We start from the raw sequence: 23,592 nt of genomic DNA, 5'->3' as shown, positions 1-23,592 counted from the left end.
AACTCCTAGAAGGCTGAATGAATGAGATCTGTTGATTCCCACCCAGAGAAGCTAAAATACATGCTTTTCTACACACTGCACTTTGGAAAAAGAATACCTATCAACATTCTCTGCCTTTCCTTCCTGCCAATGAGCAGCAGAAATGCCTCCAACATAAAGAAAATGTTTCAGATTTGTTTTTTCCTTTTCCGTATCTAAGTGTTGAATTTCTCTTCCCTTTGGAGAAGCCTGACCCAGAGTAGCTACAGGATGCTGCATTTACATGCAGCTCTATTGGCTGAAGCCAGCTGGCAAGGAGTGCTGGGTAACTGTCAGCCTCTTCAGACAGAGTTAGGAATATTATGAGCTTATAAATCAGGAGACAGCAGCTTGCTTACAAAGCAGCTTTGCCCAAGAAGATGGGTCCTGAATTTGGAAAGTTGAGATAGAAGTGGCTCCAGACAGCTGTGGGATCTCTGCCTCCTCCTTTTCTTTTTCCAAAAGCCAATTAAAAAAAAAAAAAAATGCTAACTCTATTCACATTCCACAAGGATGAGTCTTGTTTATCCCTAGGCACAGATGTACCTGCCAAAAAAACTGCTAATTCGTTTTCCCTTTCATGGAGAGACTGAGTCAGGACTCAGGGGGGCTATTCTCACCTCTCAGGCAGCCCTTTCTGGCCCTCCCCTGACTTCATGCAAACTGAGAAGAACTGAACTTGGCCAAGCCAGAACCCTGAGCTTGAGCCCCAAAACCCAAGCAGCCCAACAGCGCATGCTCTCCAGCGTCTCTGCCAGGGGCTGATGCACAGAAGGCAGGTGTGAGCAAGATCTTTTGGGCAAGCAGGTCCCAGCCTTCAGGAGAGACTCTAACCCTATTCTTTAGAAACTAGCAACCCACCTCTCCACCTTCAACCACCCTTAAGAGAAGAGGGAGCCACCAGCAGTTTATCCCACTCTTATAAGGTTCCTCTGCTTTATATCTTCAATCTCTTCCTACTCACTCCCAACCCATAACTGTATTAATCAAGTCTTTTATGTTCTGTATCCTGATGCTTCTACATCTGGAGTGACTACTTAACCCAGGGTTAACTGATTCCTAGAGACTGATGCACCATTCACCTACAAGGGCATCTTTAGATTGGCAAACCAGCCAATCTAATTTAATCTATCTAATTTACCAGTCGAACTTAGCTAACCCATCTGCTCTGACAGTGCCCACATCCTCAACCTCCTCCTTTAGCAAGCTCTCATGCTCCAGGCCACTAGCCACCTGCCCTAATCATCATAAGGCCAGGTACCAGCCAAACAGAGTCACTCCTTTCAGAAGCCACTGAAATTATTCAAACTAGCCAATCCTAAACCTGCGTATCTTGCCTCACCCATTCTTTCCTATAGAAACTCCCTCTCCCGATTCTGCATCCTGACCAAGCCCAGTGCTTCCCAGTCAAGCCCCCTATGGATCACGTGTCCCTCTTCTTAGGATCTGTGGATATAACAAACTACCTTTTTAATAACAGTCATTTCCTGATCTGTTGGCCTTGCCATACGTAATAAAACCTATTATTTTTAAACAATGACCTCAGATTTCAGCTCTGACCTGCTTCTGGAGTTGTCCTCATTGGGTGACCTCCTTGTTGCTAATTCTAATGGATACGATTTAGTCTTTACTTGACACCCTGAGTGCTCCCTCACTGAAACATGCCCATTTCTGTGGTATATCCTTCTCCTGGTTCTCCTAGCCTTCTGGTACTCCCTTCCTTAATTATCAATGCTCCTTCAGATGCTGCCTTAGGTTCTGTTTTCTCTTGGGTCTACATGGCTCCCTGGGTGCTCGTTATCACCAATTGGCCAACACCTGCCAGATATCTACCCTCTACTCAGACCTCACTCCTCAGCCCCAAACTGGACCTCTCCACAAGGATGGCCCACAGGTACTTCAAGCTCAGCATGGCCAACAACAAATTCATGATCTTTTGCCCCAAAGCTGCTGCATCTCATCCTCCAGAGAAGCTACACCAGAAACCTGGGAGTTCTTGTAATCCTCACCAAACACATCCAGGAAGTGCATAGGTATTATGAATTCTCCACATGGGTCTCCCTCACCTGTCCTAGCTCCTCCATCTCCTCTAGTCCTGCCCAATTTCAAAGCCCTCAGGCCCCTCAACCGAGCTGCTATGCTCTCAGTTGCTCTATACCTACTCTGTGCACTCTTCCAATCCCACAGTCACCCTGGTCTCCACTCATCTCTCCCAAATGCAAGTCTCATCATGCTTCCCCCCTTTTTAGAGCCTTCCACGGTCCCCTACTGCTTACTGGATAAAATCTTCAGCCTTATACATCCAGTCTCTTGTGATCTGGGTCCTTCTACCTCCCCAGCCATATCTCAGGTTCTACCCCCTCCTCCTACTCCAAGCTTGAGCCACACAGAACTTCAGAATATGCAATTCCCCAGAAACACTTCCCTCTTTCATGCCTTTGCTTCTGAGACTCCCTCTGTTGTGAGTGTCTTTCTACTTCTTTCCAGAAAAACAACGACTGCTTTCTCCCAAACTCTCCTTGGAAATTCCTCATTTTCTTGCCCCATAGGAAGCACCTACAATACTTGATAGCTCTTATTTTTTTATGTTCATTTTAAAATATTTGTTGAGAGGCGCCTGGGTGGCTCAGTGGGTTAAAGCCTCTGCCTTCGGCTCGGGTCGTGATCCCAGGGTCCTGGGATCGAGCCCCACATCCAGCTCTCTGCTCATCAGGGAGCCTGCTTCCCCCTCTCTCTGCCTGCCTCTCTGCCTACTTGTGATCTCTGTCTGTCAAATAAATAAATTTAAATATATATGTATATATATTTGTTGAATAATTAAAATGTCAAAAATTAAAGACAGTGGGGAGCAAGATGGCAGAGGAGTAGGAGGCCTAAATATTATTGGGTCCCAGGAATTCAGCTAGATAGTTATCAAACCATTCCAAACACCTACAAACTCAACAGGAGTCGAAGAGAAGAAGAACAGCAATTCTAGGAACAGAAAAGCAACCACTTTCTGGAAGGTAGGATGTGCGGAGAAGTGAATCCGAGGTGATATACAGGAAGATAGACCACGGCAGGAGGTGCCAGCCCCCAGCAAGCGGTGGAGCAGCAGAGCACAAAATCAGAACTTTTAGAAATCTTCTCCACTGAGGGACGTCACACCTAAGCAGTGTGGGGGCGGGGGGTAGCCCTTGCAGGGACAGTGTAGAGTCAGGACCCTCAGATTCACAGAAAGACCGTGTCTGAGTGCAGCAGAGCTCCCAGGTATCAGAGCGGGGAAGCCAACTATAGAGACCGAGCTGAGGAGTGAGCTCTCAGCTCAGGGTTACCTTAAACTGTGATCTGCGGCACAGTTGGGCCACTGCTCTTCAAGCAGAGACCCCAGAAGTAGTAGATCCAGGGAGACCCCCTCCTTCTTCCTCTGGGAGGAGTGGTACAGGAGTGCACGGCAGGAATCTGCTGGGTTTGGAAACTCCAAATAGGGCCGCGAGCCAGAGATAGAAATGCTGGGTCCCAGGTCAGATGAGCTCGGAGTGCTACTGGAGACCAGGGAGATAGGAAGGATTGACTGCTTTTCTGTGAGGGCACACTGAGGAGTGGGACCCTGAGATCTCGGCTCCTCCAGGGCAGGAGATTGGGAGGCTGCCATCTTCATTCCTGTCCTCCAAAGCTCTACAGAAAGCAATCAAGCAATCAGGAAACAAAAGCTCCAAGAGCAAACCCAGGCCGAGCCCATTGCTTAGCCTGGCCCCTGGCAAGGGCAGTGCAATTCCGCCTCAGGCAAAAACGTTTTGAGAATCACTGCAACAGGCCGCCTTCCCCGGAGATCAACAAGAATATCCAGCCAGGACCAGTTCGATAAGAACTGCAAAACTTCAGAGCTACTGGAATACAGCACATAGAATTCATGGCTTTTTCCCCATAATTCTTTAGTCTTTCAAAGTTAAATTTTTTAAATTTTTTTTCTTATTCTATTTTTTAAATTTTCCTCTTTCCTATTTTAACATTTTTAACTATTATATCTTATCAATCTTTTCAAAAATCTTTTTAAATTTTCATTGTTATAGTCATATCCTATCCCTTCATTGTATTTAACCTTATTTTCTGTATACATATAGGTTTTTCTTTCTTTAAAATTTTGGGATACAGTTTCTTCTAACAGATCAAAAGAAACCTCAAATCTAGGATATGGCTTTGTTCTATTCTCCAGTTTGATCACATTTTTTCCTCTTTTTGTTTCTTTTTTCAACCAACTTCTTATCTTATCAATTCCTTTTTTTAGAATCTTTTTAAATTTTCACCTTTATAGTCATATTCCATGCCTTCAACACATTTACCCTTATTTTGGGATATATATAAGTTCTTCTTTCTTTAAAATTTTGGGAGGCAGTTTCCTCTAACAGACCAAAACACACCCAAAATCAAGTGTGTGGCTCTGTTCTATTCACCAGTCTAATATATATATGTTTCTTTTCTTTTCTTTTCCTTTCTTTTCTTTTCTCCTTTCTTCTATCCCCTCCCTCCCAGTTTCGGGTCTCTCCCAATTTGGTTAGTGTATATTTTTGTGGGGTAGTTGCTACCCTTTTAGTATTTTGTTCTCTCATTCATCTAGTCTTATCTGGATAAAATGACAAGGCGGAAAAACTCACCTTGGAAAAACAACAACAAGAAGAGGCAGTACCAATAGCTAAGGACCTAATCAATGTGAACATTAGTAAGATGTCAGATCTAGAGTTCAGAATGACAATTATCAAGGTGCCAGCTGGGCTCCAAAAAAGCATGGAAGATATTAGAGAATCCCTTTCTGGAGAAATGAAAGAACTAAAATCTAACCAAGTTGAAATTTTTAAAAAGCTATTAATGAGGTATAATAAAAAATGGAGGCTCTTACTGCTAGGATAAATGAGGCAGAAGAGAGAATCAGAGATATAGAAGACAAAATGATGAAGCAACTATGGGACCACAAGGGGAGAATTTGAGAGATAAGTGATGCCATAAATGAAACAATATTAGAATAATTAGGAACCAGAAGAACAAGAAAGAGAGAGAGGGACAGAAGATATATTGGAGCAAATTACAGCAGAGAATTTCCCTAATTTGGTGAAGGGAACAAGCATCAAAATCCAGGAGGCACAGAGAACCCCCCAAAAAATTGATAAAAATAGGTCAACACCCCATCATATAATAGTAAAACTTACAAGTCTCCGGGACAAAGAGAAAATTCTGAAAGCAGTTCAGGATAAGAGGTGTGTAACATACAACAGTAGAAATACTAGATTGGCACCAGACCTATCTACAGGGACCTGGCAGGCCAGAAAGGACTGGTATGATATATTCAGAGCACTAAACGAGAAAAATATGCAGCCAAGAATACTATGTCCAGCTAGGAGTCATTGAAAATAAGAGAAATTAAAAAAAAAAAAAACAAAACAAAAAAACTTCCAGGGCAAACAAAAACTAAAAGAATTTGCAAACACCAAACCATCCCTACAGGAAATATTGGAAAAGGTCCTCTAAGCAAAAAGAGAGCCTAAAAGTAACAGACCAGAAAGGAACAAAGACAATATACAGTAACAGTCACTTTACAGGCAAAACAATGGCACTAAATTCATATCTTTTAATAGTTACCCTGAATGTAAGGGCTAAAAGACCCAATCAAAAGACACAGGGTATCAGAATGGACTAAAATACAAGACTCATTGCTGTCTGCAAGAAACTCATTTTAGACCCAAAGACACCTCCAGGTTTAAAGTGAGAGGGTGGAAAAAAATTTACCATGCTAATGGACATCAAAAGAAAGCTGGTGTGGCAATCCTTATATCAGATAAATTAGATTTTAAGACATGAGGAAGATGTCTTTAAGAGATGAGGAAGAGGGGCGCCCAGGTGGCTCAGTGGCTTAAGCCTCTGCCTTCAGCTCAGGTCATGATCTCAGGATCCTGGGATCGAGCCCCACATCAGGCTCTCTCCCTCTGCCTGCCTCTCTGCCTACTTGTGATCTCTCTCTCTGTCAAATAAATAAATAAAATTTAAAAAAAAAAAGAGATGAGGAAGAACACTGTATCATACTGAAAGGGTCTGTCCAACAAGAAGATCTAACAATTTTAAATATCTATGCCCCTAACATAGGAGCAGCCAATTATATAAACTGATTAATAACAAAATCAAAGAAACACATTGACAATAATACAATAATAATAGGAGACTTCCAACACCCCCCCTCACCGAAATGGACAGAGCATCTAAACAAAAGATCAACAAGGAAATAAAGGCTTTAAATGACACACTGGACCAGATGGACATCACAGATATATTCAGAATATTCCATCTCAAAGCAATAGAATACAGATTCTTCTCTAGTGCACATGGAATGTTCTCCAGAATAGATCACACCCTGGGTCACAAATCAGGTCTCAGCCAGTACCAAAAGACTGGGACCATTCCCTGCATATTTTCAGACCACAATGCTTTGAAACTAAAACTCAACCACAAGAGGAAAGTTGGAAAGAACTCAGATACATGGAGGCTAAAGAGCATCCTACTAAAGAATGAGTGGGTCGACCAGGAAATTAAAGAAGAATGTAAAAAGTTTATGGAAAGAAATGAAAATGAAAATACAACTGTTCAAAATCTTTGGGACACAGCAAAGGCAGTCCTGAGAGGAAAGTATATAGCAATACAAGCCTTACTCAAGAAATAAGAAAGGTCTCAACCTAACCCTATACCTAAAGGAGCTGGAGAAAGAACAGCAAAGAAAGCCTAAATCCAGCAGGAGAAGAGGAATAATAAAGAACAGAGCAGAAATCAATGAAACAGAAGCCAAAAGAACAGTAGAACAAATCAACAAAACTAGGAACTGATTCTTTGAAAGAATTAGTAGGATTGATAAACCCCTGGCCAGACTTATCAAAAAGAAAAGAAAAAGGACCCATATTAATAAAATAATGAATGAAAGAGGAGAAATCATAACCAACAGCAAAGAAATACAAACAATTATAAGAACATATTATGAGTAGAAACAGGCCAGTATTCCTGAGGAACACAGATGCAAAATTCCTTTAAAAATATTAACAAAATGAATGCAACAATACATTAAAAGGATGATTCACCATAATCAAGGAATTTAACCCAGGAACTCAAGAATGGTTCAATAACAGCATCAATGAAGATGATACTTCATATTAACAAAATGAGAGGTAAAAATCATATGATCATCTCAATAGAAACACAAAAAGCATTTGAAAAAAATTCAACATCCATTCATGACAAAAACTCTTAACATAATGGGTATAGAGGAAACATGCCTCAACATAATAAAGGCCACATATGACAAACTTAAAGCTAACACCATACTCAATGGTAAAAAGCTGAAAGCTTTTTCTCTAAGATCAAGAACAAGACAAGGGTGTCCACTTTCACCACTTGTATTCAATACAGTACTGAAGTCCTACCCATAGCAATCAGATGAGAAAAAGAAATAAAAACATTCAAATTGGTTAGGAAGAAGTAAAACTGTCACCATTTGCTGATGACATGATCCTATATAGAGAAAACCCTGAATCCTACACACACACACACACACACACACGCATGTAATCTGTTAGAACTAATAAATTCAACAAAGTTTCTGTACACAAAACAAATATACAGAAAGCTGTTGTGTTTCTACACACCAATAAAGAACTAGTAGGAAGAGAAATTAAGAAAACCACCCCATTTATAATTGCATCACAAAGAATAAAATACCTAGGAATAAATTTAACAAAGGTGGTAAAAAAGCTATACTTTGAAAACTAAAAGATACTGATGAAAGAAATTAAAGATGACTCAAATAAATGGAAAGATATACCATGTTCATGAACTGAAAGAATATTGTTAAAATATTCATGCTATCCAAACCAATCTACAGATTCAGTGCAATCCCTATTAGTGCTCACTGCCAACAGCATGTGTACTAAAACTGAGACAATACAGATAAGATTAGCATGGCCCCTGAAAAATGATGACATGCAATGCAATCCCTATTAAAATACCAGCAGTATTTCTTACAGAACTAGAACAAAAAATCCTAAAATTTGTATGGAACCACAAAAGACCCCAATAGCCAAACCAACATTGAGAAAAAATAACAAAGTTGGAGAATTCATAATCTCAGATTTCAAACTTTACTACAAAGCTATAGAAAACAAAAAGGCACTGTACCAGCTCAAAAATAGATACACAGATCAATGGAACAGAATAGACAGCCCAGAAATAATCCCGCACTTATATTGTCAATTAATCTTTGACAAAAGAGGCGAGAACATACAATGGATAAAATACAATCTTCGTAAGTGGTGTTGGGGAAAGTAGACAGTTACATGCAAAAGAATGAAACTGGACCATTTTCTCAAACCATATACAAAAATAAACTCAAAATGGATTACACACCCAAATGTAAGATCTGAAGCCATAAAAATCCTAAAAGAGAACAGAGGCAGTAACCTCCTATACATCACTATAAGCGATATTTTTTGTCTCCTCAGGCATTGGCAATAAAAGCAAAAATAAACAATTAGGACTACATCAAACTAAAAAGCTTTTGCACAGTGAGGAAAACCATCAACAAAATGAAAAGACAACCTACTGAATGGGGGAAGATATTTTCAAATGATATATCTGATAAAGAGTTAATACCTGAAATATATAAAGAATTCCTACAACTCACCTCCAAAAATAAACAAAATGAATCAATGTTATTTTAAAAATGGCCAGAGAACCTGAATAGACAATTTTCCAAAGAAGACACAGCACAACCAACAGACACATGAAAAAGAGAGTCAATATTACCAGTCATCAGGGAAATGCAAATCACAACCTCTATGAGATTACCCACACCAATCAGAATAGCTAGTATCAAAAAGACAAGAAATAATAAGCGTTGGCAGGCATGTGGAGAAAAGGGAACTCTGGTGCCCTATGGGTAGGAATGTAAATTGGTACAGCCACTATGGAAAATAGTATGGAGTTTCCTATATAAATTAAAAACAGAACTACCATATTACCCAGTAATTCCACTTTTGAGTATTTGTCCAAAGAAAATGAAACACTAACTTGAAAAGATATATGCACCCCTATGTTTATTGCAGTTTTATGAAAGCCAGGATATGGAAGCAAACTATGTGTTCATTGACAGATAATTGAATAAAGATGTGGTATATGTACACAATGGAATATTACTCAGCCACAAAAAAAGAATGAGACATGGATGGTATGCTAAGTGAAATAAGTCAGACAGAGAAGGAGAAATACCATAGAATTTCATTTATATGTGGAATCTAAAAAACAAAACAAAAAGTCAGAAACAGATATAAATACAGAGAACAAACTGGTAGTTGCCAGAGGAGAGGGGGATAAGGAAATGGGCAAAACAGGTGAAGGGAATTAGGAGATACAAACTTCCAATTATAAAATAAGTCACAGGGATGAAAAGTACAGCACAGGGAATATAGTCAACAATATTGTAATGCCTTTATATGATGACAGAGAGTAACTACAATTATCAGAGTGTTTCACAGTGTATGTAATTGTCAGATCACTATGTCGTACACCTGAAACTAATACTACACTGTATGTTACCTAACTGGACTTCAAGTAAATCCTTTGAAAAAAAGGTATGTCAACTACATGTTAAATAAATAAATAAATAAATAAATAACATTGAGAGGTATCTTCATGCTGGGGCTCTAGCACAAAGAGATACAGCAGTAAACAAGACAGACACGGACACGGACCTCAAGGCAGTGTCTATCATACCACCTTGCTTCCCCAGCAGCTGCCCTCTACCTCCTCCCTAGCCACACTCTGGACACAGTAGAAGAGTTAAAAATCCACCTGGGCAGGAGAGGGTCTACATGGACCTCTTTTCATCCCCTATTCCGACCCCAGAGTCATCCTTCTAAAGAATGTATCTCTCTGGCCATATCACACCGCTCCTGTAGACCACTGATGACTCCCCATCACCCACACCCAAACAGACAAGAGCTTTCTCGGAAGGCTCTTTCCCATTTTTCCAGTGTCCCCTCTCAGCATTCACTGCCTCAGACAACCCCAAACTGCCTGCATTGTCCCATACCCACTTTGCTTTGTCTCTATGTTTTTGTTCATACCATCTCCTCTGTCTTAATGCCCTTCCTTCCCTTCATCTGGTTTATTTGTTATCTATTGCTGTGTATCAAACCACTCAGACTAGTAACTAAAGCCAACTACAATTCTGTGAATCAGCAATTTTTAGAGATCAGCTGGAACAGTGCATACATATGGTCCAAACAGAGTTGGCTGGGCTCACCCACGCACTGTGGTCAGCTGACAGGTGCGCTGGGGTTGGATGCTCCAAGAGGGGCTCACAGGGTGTCTAGCCATTGGGTGAGGCTCCCAGCTGGAGCATCTCAGTTCAGGTCTCTCTCCTGTGGCTAGCCTGGACTCCTCACATGGCAACTGGATTCCAAGAACCAAGTCCTGATGGGCAAGGGCTTATGAAGTCTCTGCCTGTGTCACATCTGCTGAGGTCACATCTGCCTAGGACTAAAGCATGTCATATAGCTAGGCCCAGAATCAGTTTGTTAAAGGTGTGACTCATTGGGGGGCCATTAACGTAGCAATCTACAAGTCTGCCCTCTGCCCCTACCTAACGCGCAGGATTTGTCATCCTTCCCAAAACACCCAAAATAGTATCCAATCATACACCAGGCTCAAAGTCCATGATCTCACAAGGTGCAGCAAGTCTGGATGTGACTGAGCCTCCTGGGGTACAGCTCCTCGTGTGTGGTTCCTTTTGATCCAAAGACTTATGAACTAACAAGACAAGATGTCTGCCCTCCATGTGCCAGCATAGAGTCAAGACATAGGCACAGGAGAGCTATTAAGAAGGAGAAAAATAGGAGGCATATAGAGATCACTGATTCAAAGCAATTCTGAAATCCAGCCGGGTTCTGTTATCAGGACCCCTCCCTCATTCTACTTGAATAGCGTCCAGTTCTGCGTGACTTCTAGTTATACCCACTGGGCTCCTGGTTCTGCCCATAAGAGAAGGCCCTTGTGAATATTGGCCACTTTACTACCCATAGAAAACTGGGGGTCCAGAAGCCTATTTTCACTTTTTAACTATTTCAGTTCTTTTTAGCCCAAACTAATAGAGTCTTTTCCAAAACAATACTCTGAAACTTTATGGGTTTTCCTAGGGGTATTATTAGCTTCACTTCTTGCTCCAAAAGCCACATGTATAGTTAATTTCATGAAGATTCTACTCCAGCTATAAAACAACTTTACTATTCTTAGAAACCCTTTTGGTTAACTGAGGTGGTCTACTAAGTACCACCTTAAATCCTCTAGGGGTCTTAACAAAGATTCTACAATTGATTCTACAATTCTACAATGGTTTCTTCTTTACCTTTAGACCAGTTCTAACTTGGGGGATCTGCTGCCTGCTATAGAGACTGGAAATGAGAACTAGTTTTCCTTCCCAAACCAGCTAGCTGGACAGATCCTTATTTAGTTCATCTCTCTGTTATTATACCTGACATGCCAGCTAGAAGCACCCAGATGGCACTTTTAACATCCCACCTCTACATCTCTTAAGCAAAACCCAAAAACTCATTAGGCACACTTTCTGCCGGTGGCCTCGACACTATGTAATACTCATCAGCCTTGGTCCAAGCAGTTTCCAGCTCCCTTTCCAGGGAACTCAGAACTCTGCTGCCTGTCATTCAAGCCTTCACCCACCATCCTGTTCCAAATACCACATGCTCTGGCTTTTAAGACAGCACCACGCTTTTAGTATCAATTCATGTGACAGAAACCTATGGTTACATAACAAATCACCTAAAACAATAGCTTAAAACAACCTCCATTTTGTTAAGCTCATCAATTCTCTGGACAGATTTGTCTCTGTCCCACCACATCTGGTGCCTTGGCTTTAAAATGTGAGCAGCCAGGTGGACAACTCAAACAGTTTTGGTGCTGAGATAATCTAGAAGCTTCTTTATCTACATATCTGGAGCCTGGGCTGAAATGACTCTGAAGACTAACTTCTCCTGGGACCATCTACCAAACTGCCTATATAATGTCTTTCCATGTGACTAGGGCTTCCTTACAGCATGGCCTCAGGATAGTCAGGCACTTTATATGGTGGTCATAAGAGGGAACATTCCTGCAAACAAAATAAAACCTATATGGTCTTTTAAGATCTAAATTCAAAAGTCTTGGGGTCCCTAGGTGGTTTAGTTGGTTAAGTGTCTGCCTTCAGCTCAGGTCATGATTTCAGGGTCCTGGGATCAAGCCCCATATTGGGTTCCCTTCTCAGCAGGGAGTCTGCTTCTCCCTTTCCCTCTGCCCTTCTCCTCCCCTCAGCTTGTACTCTCTCTCTCAAATAAATAAAATCTTTTTAAAAAATAAATAATCAAAAGTCTTTTAACATCATTTCTGCCATAGTCCATTGACTGAAGCAGTTACATCCCCATTGAGATTCATAAGGGAATACAGACTAACTTCTTGATGAAGCAGCATCAAAGAATCTGTATCCAGGTTTTAGAATATTCACCTTAGGCGGCTTACCTGGGATGCTTTAGTTCTGTTCTATGTGGCATCAGTTGGGATTACACATGCTTTTGTGATCACTCTTGTGGTAGTCAGTGGGAGCTAGTTGATCCCAAGTGGTGGTTGATCTAAACAGAGGCACCTCAGTTTATATGGCCAAGCCCACAATAAATGTGGAAGGGAATCACACAAAGGGCATGGGTACCAGGATGCATGCTTCATTGGAGACCATTAATGTAATAATCTACCATACCTGGGCAACTCTCGTTCATCTTGAAAGACTCAATTCATAGCTCACCTCCTCCAAGAAAGCCTCTCTGACAGACTGGGTCATCACTTGCCCCTTGTTTGCGGTCCCACAATGCTCTCTACACATCCTACCATCGTCCTTACCTTACTGCTCTCTAACCATCTCTACACCATTTCTGTCTCCACCATTGGACAAAACTTTGAAGATAGAGATGTTGCTCTGTTGATCTTTGTAATTCCAGGATCTAGCCCTATGCCTAGAACACTGCACCTAGAACAATAATGTCTTTTAATTATTTAATTATACACCCATGAATAAGGTTTTTGAAATAAATGTTGAGGGGTGCCTGGATGGCTCAGTCAATTGAGCTTCTGACTCTTGATTTTGGTTCAGGTCAAGATCTCAGGGTCCTGGGAATGAACCCCATGTTTCCCTACCTCTCCTTCAATCAATCAATCAATCAATCAATTCTTTTAAATAAATAAATAAATAAAACATCAAGTATTATATTTCCATTGGTGCTCTGTCCCCTTGCCCTCTGCCCTGTGTTCTAAGAGATAACTTTTATTTTTTGTCACACTCTCCAACCAAACAAGCACTTCTTCAGAAAGTGACCTCACTTAGGGAGTTGACCTCAACTAGAGATTAGGAGAAGCAGCAGAGTATAGAGGCCATGATTCCAAGATTTTTGAATTTCATAGACTAGTCATGTTTCTGAAGAAATCTGCAGGTCAACAGGAAGTTACCACCTTACTTTTTTCTTTTCTTTTTTCTTTTCTTTTTTTTTTTTTTGCCTTTGGACATTAAAAATACGCATGCCTTCTACCACCGCTGCTACAAAGAAGCAGAGAGGCATAACCTTAGCATGAAAACATAGGTCTTCCCAAGGAAGGGAAGGTAGCATAAGAACTCAATTAGCCCCAAATTAGGATTCAACAGTATGTGCTCTCAACACAAAAAATCTGAAGCACCTCAACAACCTAACCACAAGTCCTCCTTCCAACTTAGTTTCTGCTAATAAGTTCCCCAAGCCAATCAAACCTCCTTATCATGGAGACGAGGCACAATTCCCGACTAGCTCTGAGTAGTGGGCTTCACTTCCATGCCAGCCCACAGAATTATTCAGCAAGCCAATATTAAATAACGAAGTCTGCCTCCCATAGCTCCTGGCTGTTCACTCCACTCCTGTGCAACCTCTATGTGTGGTGTCCTCCTCTGGGCTGTGAGCATACGTGACTAAGAAGCTATCATCCATCTCATCTTTCTGGTGTCAGGGATCGTGTGTTCAGCCATCTCCAAAACCCAGGGGTAAAACAATCACTCCCTTATTAAGTGAAGAGGAGGTGATCAGAACAAGGGGGCAACCTCACAGCTATGTTTAGAGTACCCCACACTGTCCTTGCTTTTCTTATTCAACATGGACCAGTGAAATCAGTTTAGTAGAAGTCGGAAGGGACCAGTAGAGAGCACTGTATGAGGAGTCAGAACATCTAGGATACAGCCAGCCCTGGAAATGTTTCAAAATATTTGTCAGTCCTTTGACAAATCCTTCCTCTCTTGAACCTAAGTCTCCAGCTGTAAAATGATGGGATGGCTTCTGTCTTCTCTGGGATTCTATAAAGCCAATCTGATGAAACTGGTAAGAAGTGAATGGCTGGTTGTCCTTTGATTACCCTAAAGGAATATGAATTTTTAGAGTTTTTACCCCATGGTCCTTAGCTGGGGCAACTGGAGATAATGGGAGAGTTCGCTCTAAGGAACCAACAGAACAGCCACAGGCTGTCAGTAAATCTTGCTTTGGGTGGATTCCCTGAAACCCTTCCTACTGTCAGCACCCTAATCCCATACCATTAGCAAAAGGGAGATGTTAAAATTCCATCCCCTTCTCCAACCTGTGTTCTACCCCTGCCCCCAGATTATCTCATTTGAACCATTAACTCCAACCAGCCAGAGATCTTGCTTTAGTAGACAGAAAAATGAGAGTCCACACTCCCCTCCCCTTCCTGAACTAAAGTGCTTGGGGACCCAGAAAGTAGGCCAGGCCCTCACAACCTTATCAAAATAGCACAGCTCCGGGGCGCCTGGGTGGCTCAGTGGGTTAAAGCCTCTGCTTTCGGCTCAGGTCATAATCCCAGCATCCTGGGATCGAGCCCCACTTCAGGCTCTCTGCTCAGTGGGGAGCCTGCTTCCCTTCCTCTCTCTGCCTGCCTCTCTGCCTATTTGTAATCTCTGTCTGTCAAATAAATAAATAAATAAAATCTTAAAAAAAAAAAAAAAATAGCACAGCTCCCATCCAACAACACTCAACAACACTCAGAGACTCCGCCACAGAGCGGGAAACAGCAACCAGGGTCATGTACAGACAGAGCTCAGATATCTTCTGTAAGATAAGATGCCTCTGGGTATCCCCATGTTCTGCCAAAAAAAAAGAACTGTCTCCAATCCCACCCATACATGTGCCTGTGCCTATGTATATGTGTGTGTGAGAGAGAGAGAGAGAAAGGAGAGAGAGAAGAGGGTTAGGCCCCAGCCTAAAGCAACTGTGCTCTGATAGGAAAAACCTCCAGACTGAGAACTAGAAAGCTGTTAGCCAGGAGACCACATGTGTGCAGTGACAGGGAGGCCGCCAACGTTTCCAGAATGTAGCAGGAAGAAGAATGGGCAAGATGAGTTGGTGGTAAAGGCTGACAGCCAGGAGCCAGGACATCTAGGGCCTTAAAAATCACCAAGCAGAAAATAAGAAGCCAGGTGACCTGGTCTATAAAGAGGGATGGTCTTACCAGATCAGCATTCTGCACTCCCCAGACCCTGGGGAGCTTGTGAAAAGTGCAGACACAGGCAGTGTACTGCTAGGCTAAGGAGATCCCAGGTGGGCAGGGACAACTACATTTTTTATAAATCCCCACCCCACCCCCAGCCCCCAGAGCATCTGTTGTTTATCCTGGTCAATGGCCCCTAGACTGGACCATCCTCGAAGCTCGTTCCAGTTAGAAAGTCCCATCCCTCAGAGAGCCGGGAAGCCACCTAACCTCCCAGGGAGGGAGAGGGAAGAGAGTCTCCCACTTGCCAGCCCAGGGATGACTTCCAACAGTAGCACTGCAGTAATGGAAACTGCGGTTAAGGTGCCAAGGCTGACTTCTGTGAAGAAATAGGAGAACGGGCAGGCAGATGGCAGGGAAGCAGGGCCAGCCCACAGGATGCCCCAGCCAGAATCCGCAAAGAGGCCATGAGGATGCAAATCAAGCAAATAAACCTTCGTTCAAAAAAAAAAAAAAAAAAAAAAAAAATCACCTCACCTGTGGGTGGGGAGACAAGTCACTGGCACTGGCCATTTAAAAAAAAAAAGAAAGAAAGAAAAAAGAAAAAAGATCCAGGGGCTTCTGGTGACTTGAAATTGAAGTGATAGGACTAGGGGAGGGTGCCCCAAGGGATTAAGAGCCTGGTTTCCTCTATTCTTTCTAGATGCTCCTGTCTCCTCCCCTTTCCCACAGTTCCACAATGTCGCCTCCCACTGGGCTGGGATGTAGTGGTGGAGTGGGCCAGCACTGAGGACACTGGGTTCCACACCCCAGGTTGGCTGGCCAACTCTCCCACTTACTAGCTGAGAAACAGGATGGGAAGTGGGATGAGATGAACCCAGCATATTGCTGGGGGGTCAACACAGCCATGAATATACTGTGCCCAGCACAATGGTTGGTGTAAAAAAAAAAAAAAAAAACAACAACCAAACCAGTGCTCCTCCTCTTGTCTGGAGACCAAACAAGCACACACAACTCAGGGACCAGGGAGGAGGTGGGGCAGGGATGGGAGTGTCAGGAGGAGTATATGAAACCAGATAGAACCTTCTAGCTCTGCTCCAGGAGGTGCCAGCCCCAGAGCAGAAAGCCCCAGAAGGTCCGGGTGTCCTGGGATGGATGAGGAGTGCGGCAGGGCTCAGGACCAGGGAAGGTGGGATGCAGTGCCTGCCTTGCCTCTGAAGAACTGTTCCAATGTGGAAAAACATCCCATCATCTTCCTTTGGAGAAAGCCTAGAATATTCCAACTCCAAAACTTCTCACTGTTGACTCCAGGGAGGTGGGCTCTCACTGAAAAGGGGGAGGGGGAGGCGTGGGCACTGACCTAATGGGCGGGTTTCCTGCCCCTTGGTTTTCCCATAGGCTTCAGAAGCCTAATTCAGAAGAAAGAGTTAAAGCCTAAGAAGGGGAGCAATCATTTCGGGGTTCTGGAAGGCAGCTAGCGTTCCCAAATTGCCCCACCCTGATCCCCCGGGGCCCTAAGCCCTCCTATCCCGGGCCTGGCCTGCCAGCCAGAGGGTGAGGTCCCCCTTCTGCGGCAGACCACCACTCTCCTACATCTATACCGGACCGCTGCCGCCTCTTTCAGCCTCTCTTCCTCGCCTCCCATTCCCCCTCCCATCCCCCTTCCCCAGTCTCTGATTGGCCGGTCCCTGGGCCCACCTCCATTCCCAACCCCCGGTGAAAACTGCGGGCGCCGGCAGGCTGTTGCAACTGGAGGCGGCGGCGCATCCGGGGGGAGCCTGCAGCAGCAGAGGAGGCCTGGAGCCCAGGTGGGAGCGGGAGCCAGGGCGGGACCTGGGGCGCTGGGAGAGGCCCCAAGTGCCCAGGCAAGTCCTCCCAACGCGAGGCTTCGAGAAAAGGTTCGGGGGTGCCCTAGCAAGGAGACTCCCGGTGCTTGGGTAGGGGTCTGCTTCCCAGGTAGGGGGGAGCGGGACGCAATTGCGGCAGACCAGGGGCCGTGCCGCACCCCGCGTTTCGCGGAAGGCGCGCCCGGGTTTTCACCCCCTGAAGGGATGGTTGCCTGGGGCCGGGGCGCTGGAGGAGAACCGGGATGAAGAGCGCCAAGGACAGCCTTAGGTTCTGCTCTCCACGCAGATGTCCCCAAACCTAGCTCGCAAAGGCATGGGGTGGGGGCGGTGAGATTTCGGGACAGAACGGATGACCGAGAGCTAGGGGGAATCTCTGCCCTGCAACCTCGCGGTGGGCTGGGTGCGGGGCGTCAAAGGGCAGGGAAACCGCAGTGCCGCGGGCGGGGACTGGAAGGCGGGCTGTTGGGGGAAGGGAGAACTGGGAAAGGATGAGAGGGGGAAGGGGGACCTCAATTGGGAGAGGAGAAGGGTGGAATACGGAAATAGAATGAGGGTGGGGCTAGTCGAACGGAGGCTAGAGAAGGAGGGAGTGCAGAACTTGTCTGGGTTCTGGGCTGCGGGGCCACCAGGCACAGGAAATGAAAACATCTGTGCCTCCCCTACCGTTAACTGTGCCGTTGGGTCTCCATCCTGGGGCTTCCAGCCCCAGCCCCATTTCATCCCGTCCTAGCCAAGGCTTCCCCTTTTCCCTCCTAGATCTCAAGCTCGCACCCCTCCTCCATAAGTCAGTGTTTGTGAATCAAAGCCAGATGTCGACCCCCTCTTTCCCTAACAGCACCCCTGGGGTCTTCTTGGTTATATTTCTGAGCAGGTGCCAACTGCTGCCCCCTGGTACTGCTGGGGCCCCAGCCTCACCCAGCTCTGGAGTGCCTGGGGGGCCTTGGAGGCAGCCAGCTGCGCACCTGGGCTCACGCATCTGGGCAGGGCCCTGCGCACCCTCCCACGCGCAAGCCCTTCCTGCGCAGCCTCTCTCCCCGGTGAGCATCAGAGCTGACAGGCCAGGCTACCTGCTCCGGGACACCAGGATGTTGGTCCCGACTAGGCTTTGAAGAAAAGGCAGGGAACAGAGCTTAAGCAGGGAGTGTATTGAAGCCAGACTGGAAAACGGCAGGCCCAAGAGGCCTGTCCAGAGAGCTGGACATCTGCAAACATCTTGGTTCCTATGCAATCAGAGAACACATGCAATCAGAGAGCACTGTCGCAAGGCCCTTAGCTGTAGGTCAACTACTGGCCCATCTGGAAGCACCTTAGCCACACACTCTGAAAAATTTCTAGAGGAAGGGACTTAACATTTACAGGCCACTCACTATGGAGCAGTCCTAGTGGCAGACATTCACCATTTTCTTAATCCCCATCACAACCCTGTGATCATTCATTCATTCATTCAGGATCTTTTGAGAATCTATTATACAGCAGGAACTGTTAGGGTATTGGGGGGTTTTTCTTCTAAAAAAGAAATAGAAAAGTTGGGGCACCTGGGTGGCTCGGTGGGTTAAGCCTCTGCCCTCAGCTCAGGTCATGATCTCAGGGTCCTGGGTTCCAGCCCCGCGTCAGGCTCTCCACTCTGTGGAGAGCCCACTCCCCCCCCCCCCGCCCTCTGCCTACTTGTGCTGTCTCTCTCTCTCTCTGTGTCAAATAAATAAATAAAATCTTAAAAAAAAAAAAAAAAAAAAAAAAAGAAAGAAAGAAAGAAACAGAAAATCCCCGAATGGGAAGTTTTTATGTAATGGGTAGGGTTTTAGTGTTGCAAGATAAAAGGAATTCTGGAGATTGCCTGCACAACATTGTGAGGGAACCTAATAACACCACTGAACTGTACACTTAAAAATGATTAAGACAGAGGCACCTGGGTGGCACAGTCAGTTAAGCAACTGACTCTTGGTTTAACCTCAGGTCATGATCTCAGGGTCCTGAGATCAAGCCCCGGGTCCCACCACACAGGGACACAGATCTGCTGAAGATTTTCTCCCACTCTGCTCCTCCCCTATCCCTTGCACATGTGCTTTTTCTCACTCTTTCTCTCAAATAAATCTTATTTAAATGATTAAGAGAGTAAATGTTGTGTTAGCTCCACTTTGCCACAATTAGGATATAGGATGTCTCTGCCTTCCTGAAGGAAAAAGGAAATGGTCAAAGTCCCTTTACTCTAGGCTTTCCACACAGAGACACCATCACAATGTGTGTCCTCCCCCTCCCCTTACTTTCCCAGAGCAGGGAGGCACCAAGTGGCAGTGTCACAGTCACTCAGAAGTGGGAGGGGAGAAGTACACAGAGAAGCTTGCCTGCCTGGCTCGGCCATCACAGCATGTGTCCCTGAGCCACACCCCCCCAGCCCTAGCAGTAAATGTGAGACCACCTGCTCCATCTCCTGGCTGACCCCCATCCTGTTGCACCCTCAGATCAAGGACTGAGCTCCTGGCACCATGAACCCCACCATTGGCTTCGCTCTTCTGCTGACAGGTACTGGGCAAGGGGCAGGGCTGGGATTCCAAGTACCTTGGCTTCCTTCCCTTCAGAGAAGCTAGCTTCTTCCCTCCCAACCTCGGAGCGGGAGATGACAGAGAGAGAGGGCTCTTTTTCATCCCTAAATCCGCTGAGTAACCTAGTTGCTCTTCGGGCTGCCTGAAGCAGTTTTTGGAAAAACAGTTCACTGAGTTTGCCCCATACTGAGCTGGGATCTCCAAATGGGAACCGGGAGCCTACATCAACTCCCCAAGATCTCCTGCCCTCTGGGACACCAGGACTAAAAAACATGAGGGAAGGAGGCTGGGTCTGCATCAGGGAAGTGAAAGTGGCCCCCAGGGACCTCTGGAGTGGGGAGAGGTACCCAAAAAGCAGACCCTTGTGCCCTCCCTGGCCAGGCCACTCTCTCCAGTTACTGTGGGTGGGAGGTCCCCTGCTCTCCAGGCCCCCCCCCAACTTGGGAGTGGGCACTGCTGGTGCCAGTCTTGCAGGTAGCCCGTGGGCAGAAAGTGACCAGCCTGACAGCATGCCTGGTGGACCAGAGCCTTCGTCTGGACTGCCGCCATGAGAATTCTACCACCTCGCCCATCCAGTATGAGTTCAGCCTGACCCGGGAGAAAAAGAAGCACGTACTCTATGGCACTATGGGGGTGCCTGAGCACTCATATCGCTCCCGAACCAACTTCACCAGCAAGTACAATATCAAGGTCCTCTACTTATCCAGCTTCACCACCAAGGACGAGGGAACGTACACCTGTGAACTCCGGCTCTCTGGCCAGCCCCCCATCACCTCCAGCAAGAATGTTTCTGTGCTCAGAGGTGAGGCAAGCTCCCAACAAGGCCAAGTGAGCTGGAAGAAGAGGCTAGAGGGGAGAGGGCTGGCTAGGACAGCAGGCAGTCCCCTTAGCCAGACTAGAGAAGAGCGGGGCCCAGAACCTCTCTCTTCCTCCCCCCAGCTACTGCCTGGTGCCCTGGGGAACCACTGCCTGCTTGGTGTATGAAGGGAAAGGCTAAGGGGACAGCGAGACAGGCGGAATGGTGTCACAGACACTTCTACCATGACCGGGCAAATCACTTGGCCCCACCCCCTGTCCTCCTCCATACCCCCCACCCTAGAAAACAGGGAAGACACTAGCTACCTCACCCAAAGTTTTCTATAGAAGGTGCTTGATAAAAGATTTGATATGACGTTTGTTCAAGACTCAGGAAGCTGCGAATAAGAAAGATAGTTGGTTCTACTAGAGCAGACTGGCCCTGGTTCCAGCTAAGCCAACATGGCACCAGTCTGCCCAAGGGAATGTGCCCCAGCTCAGGGCCTGTGGCTGCGTGAATCCTGGGCCCTCTTCACTCCTGCCCTGCTCTTCCCCTCCATTCTCTTTCCACAGACAAACTGGTCAAGTGTGAGGGCATCAGCCTGCTGGCCCAGAACACCTCGTGGCTGCTGCTGCTCCTGCTCTCCCTGCCTCTCCTACAGGCCATGGACTTCATCTCCCTGTGACTGCTTGGGCAGGAAGCCACATGGCCCCGGCCAGAGACCCTACTTCTCTGCGTTGGCTGACCCCCTCCCCCCCAAGTCCCTCACACAGCTCGAGGAACAATGGGGACCCCCCCCACAAGGAATCCCAGCGCCGCATGCATCACCATCCCAGCCCTCTGCCACCCCCCCACCGTCTCACTCCCTCTCCGCACGCCACTGGCTGTCTTTTTTTTTTTGTACTCTTTGTTCCAGAGCTGCTTCTATCTGGTTTATCCTTCCTTTTCTTTGGGAGTTTGTGAAAAGGGAAGCCAGGGTTGGGGACGTGATGGAGAGTGAGGGAATGGAAGGGGTAGAAGGATAGAGGGTCCCAGGGGGACGAAGGAGGGGGGTCATCCTTGCCCACCAGGACCATGGGCCTGGGAGAAACCTGGAAAAGAAGGAGGAGGAGGTGCATCTGGGCCTAGTACATCCCTCAGCAGGTGGGGATGGTGCCCAAAGACCCCGGATGTGAGGGCACTGCCAAGCATTTGTGGCCCATAACAAGAGGACAGAACCGAACATCTCCGGGAGCATTCTCTGCCACAGCAAGAAGCTGTCTTTTTACCACTGCAGAGGTCCCCTTGGGATTGTGGGCCTGGCATGGCCAGGTGACAGAGCAGAATCTGCCTGGGAGTGGTGCTGACGGAGGGCTGCAGACAGGAAGAAGAGAGGGTCCAGCATTCCTCTGTACCTGATGAAACTACAATTAAGAGCCTCCTGTCCCTCACTACCTCAGCCAGCAGCTGAGCGGGTGGCAGAGGACCAGCCTCCTCCCAACCAGTCCCAAGCTCCTAGAGCTTCCAGAATTCTGACCTAGAGGCAGGAAGCCAGGCCAGGTAGAGTCCCTGAGCAGAGGAGTGTGTGGCCCGAGTGTTCAGGAGGCTCCTCTTTCCCTCCCTGGTCAGTGCCAGACCCCAGTGGCTGGAGGCTGAGCCTTCCGACAGTCCTCTGCTCTACAGGTCAGGCTTCTTGGGGGCCTGGGAGGTCTGGGGTGGGGGAATCTGAGGCAGCCCTTGGAGAGAGACATGCCTCGATAGATGGCTGTTCCCAACCCCCAGCTCCCTGCCCCACCCTGGCAACAGTGTCCTGTCCTGTGACTGTGTATAGTGCACCACAGCTTCCAGTATCTCATTGAGGAAAAAGAGAACCACACAATAAAACCAAGCCTCTGGAGAATGCCTGTCTGCGCTTCTCTGCTTTGCTGCTCCGTCTGCCCCCAGGTCCTCTTCCCCTCCCTTAGTGGTACATCTAGGAGCTCCAAATCGCCCTGTGAAGTCTCCCTCTCCCCTGCCTTCAGCACTTCCCCTCCCCTGCTGCCCCCAGGGTGGGGACGGGGGGCGGGGGGGGGGGGGGGGGTAAGGGGGAGGGACACTGCATGCTGGACTTTCCAGAACAACTCTAACATGGCACATTTGCCCCAATAAATGAATGTTCCATCTCCACTGACTGACCTGGCAGGAACAACAGACATACCTGCCTGAATGTGGGCCAAGCCACGTGGCCCAAGAGGCTAACAAGCACTATGGGGTAGAGTCTGCTTTTTCTTCTTGGACCTGGTTGTTCTCAGAAATGCCCCCTCAAGGGACCTCTGCTACAGAGAGGGGAAGTACAGAGGCATCAAGAGTAAGCATGGGAGGTGGCACAGTGGCAGTCCACGCCATCAAGATGTTAAAGACAAGTATGTCTTCAATCCGACACACCTATATCCAGGACTGCAGGGAGCAGGGGGTGGGGAGAAAACACAGCCTGCAGGGCCTGGTTCCCTCCCCTCAAAGTCAATGAGTAGCATGTGAACATCAGTGGTCATCCTGGTGCCGGGAGCTAGAACGGGACCGCGGGATGGTCCCAGGGTCCCCCAGAGAGCCCAGCCGGCTCTGCCAGGAAATGTGGGAGCAGAGGGTGGGGACTATCCACAGGCTCACTCATCTGGTATTCCCCACCATGTAGGCTGCTCTGAGCATTTACTTAAAGGCCCAGGATCTAAATTCATGCCACTGGCTCCCACTCTTCCTGCCACCTCCTATCGACGCCTGTGCCCTGCCAGCAGCCGTGCAGTGACCATACCCGAAGATGGCAAGAGAAGCCTGCAAGTTGGAGAGGGAGCTGCCTGTGTCATCGACC

General features: G+C 46.5%; 1 protein-coding gene, 1 long non-coding RNA gene and 1 pseudogene across 4 annotated transcripts in view; 2 read left to right on the top strand and 1 right to left on the bottom strand.

Moving 5' to 3' along the window:
* LOC131837173 (uncharacterized) overlaps window positions 1-23,592 on the bottom strand; it is a 222,503-nt gene that overhangs the window by 179,363 nt on the left and 19,548 nt on the right. The window lies entirely within an intron of this gene.
* LOC131822973 (U6 spliceosomal RNA) lies at window positions 7,933-8,032 on the top strand (annotated as a pseudogene).
* On the top strand, window positions 17,267-22,647 carry THY1 (Thy-1 cell surface antigen). Of its 3 annotated transcripts, none has more exons than XM_059183392.1 (4): window positions 17,267-17,393; window positions 19,892-19,952; window positions 20,439-20,774; window positions 21,341-22,647. In XM_059183392.1, exons 2-4 carry the CDS (start codon window positions 19,916-19,918, stop codon window positions 21,451-21,453), a joined length of 486 nt encoding a protein of 161 aa, XP_059039375.1. In that variant the 5' UTR covers window positions 17,267-17,393; window positions 19,892-19,915; the 3' UTR covers window positions 21,454-22,647. The 3 variants fall into 3 exon arrangements, with proteins under 3 accessions (XP_059039375.1, XP_059039380.1, XP_059039386.1); XM_059183397.1 differs by having other exon boundaries at window positions 17,305-17,450; XM_059183403.1 differs by having other exon boundaries at window positions 17,336-17,483.

This window comes from Mustela lutreola, chromosome 1, assembly GCF_030435805.1.
Source record: "Mustela lutreola isolate mMusLut2 chromosome 1, mMusLut2.pri, whole genome shotgun sequence".
Classification (NCBI taxonomy): Eukaryota; Metazoa; Chordata; class Mammalia; order Carnivora; family Mustelidae; genus Mustela; species Mustela lutreola.
Note: the sequence above shows the minus strand (reverse complement) of the source record. Positions and strands in the feature narration are given on the sequence as shown.

Bases quoted from the DNA above. Each gene is read 5' to 3' on its own strand.
- THY1 (XM_059183392.1), top strand. From the start codon at position 19,916: ATGAACCCCACCATTGGCTTCGCTCTTCTGCTGACAG. The intron at 19,953-20,438 runs GTACTGGGCAAG...TGCTGGTGCCAG, and splicing joins CTTCGCTCTTCTGCTGACAG to TCTTGCAGGTAGCCCGTGGG. The intron at 20,775-21,340 runs GTGAGGCAAGCT...CTCTTTCCACAG, and splicing joins GAATGTTTCTGTGCTCAGAG to ACAAACTGGTCAAGTGTGAG.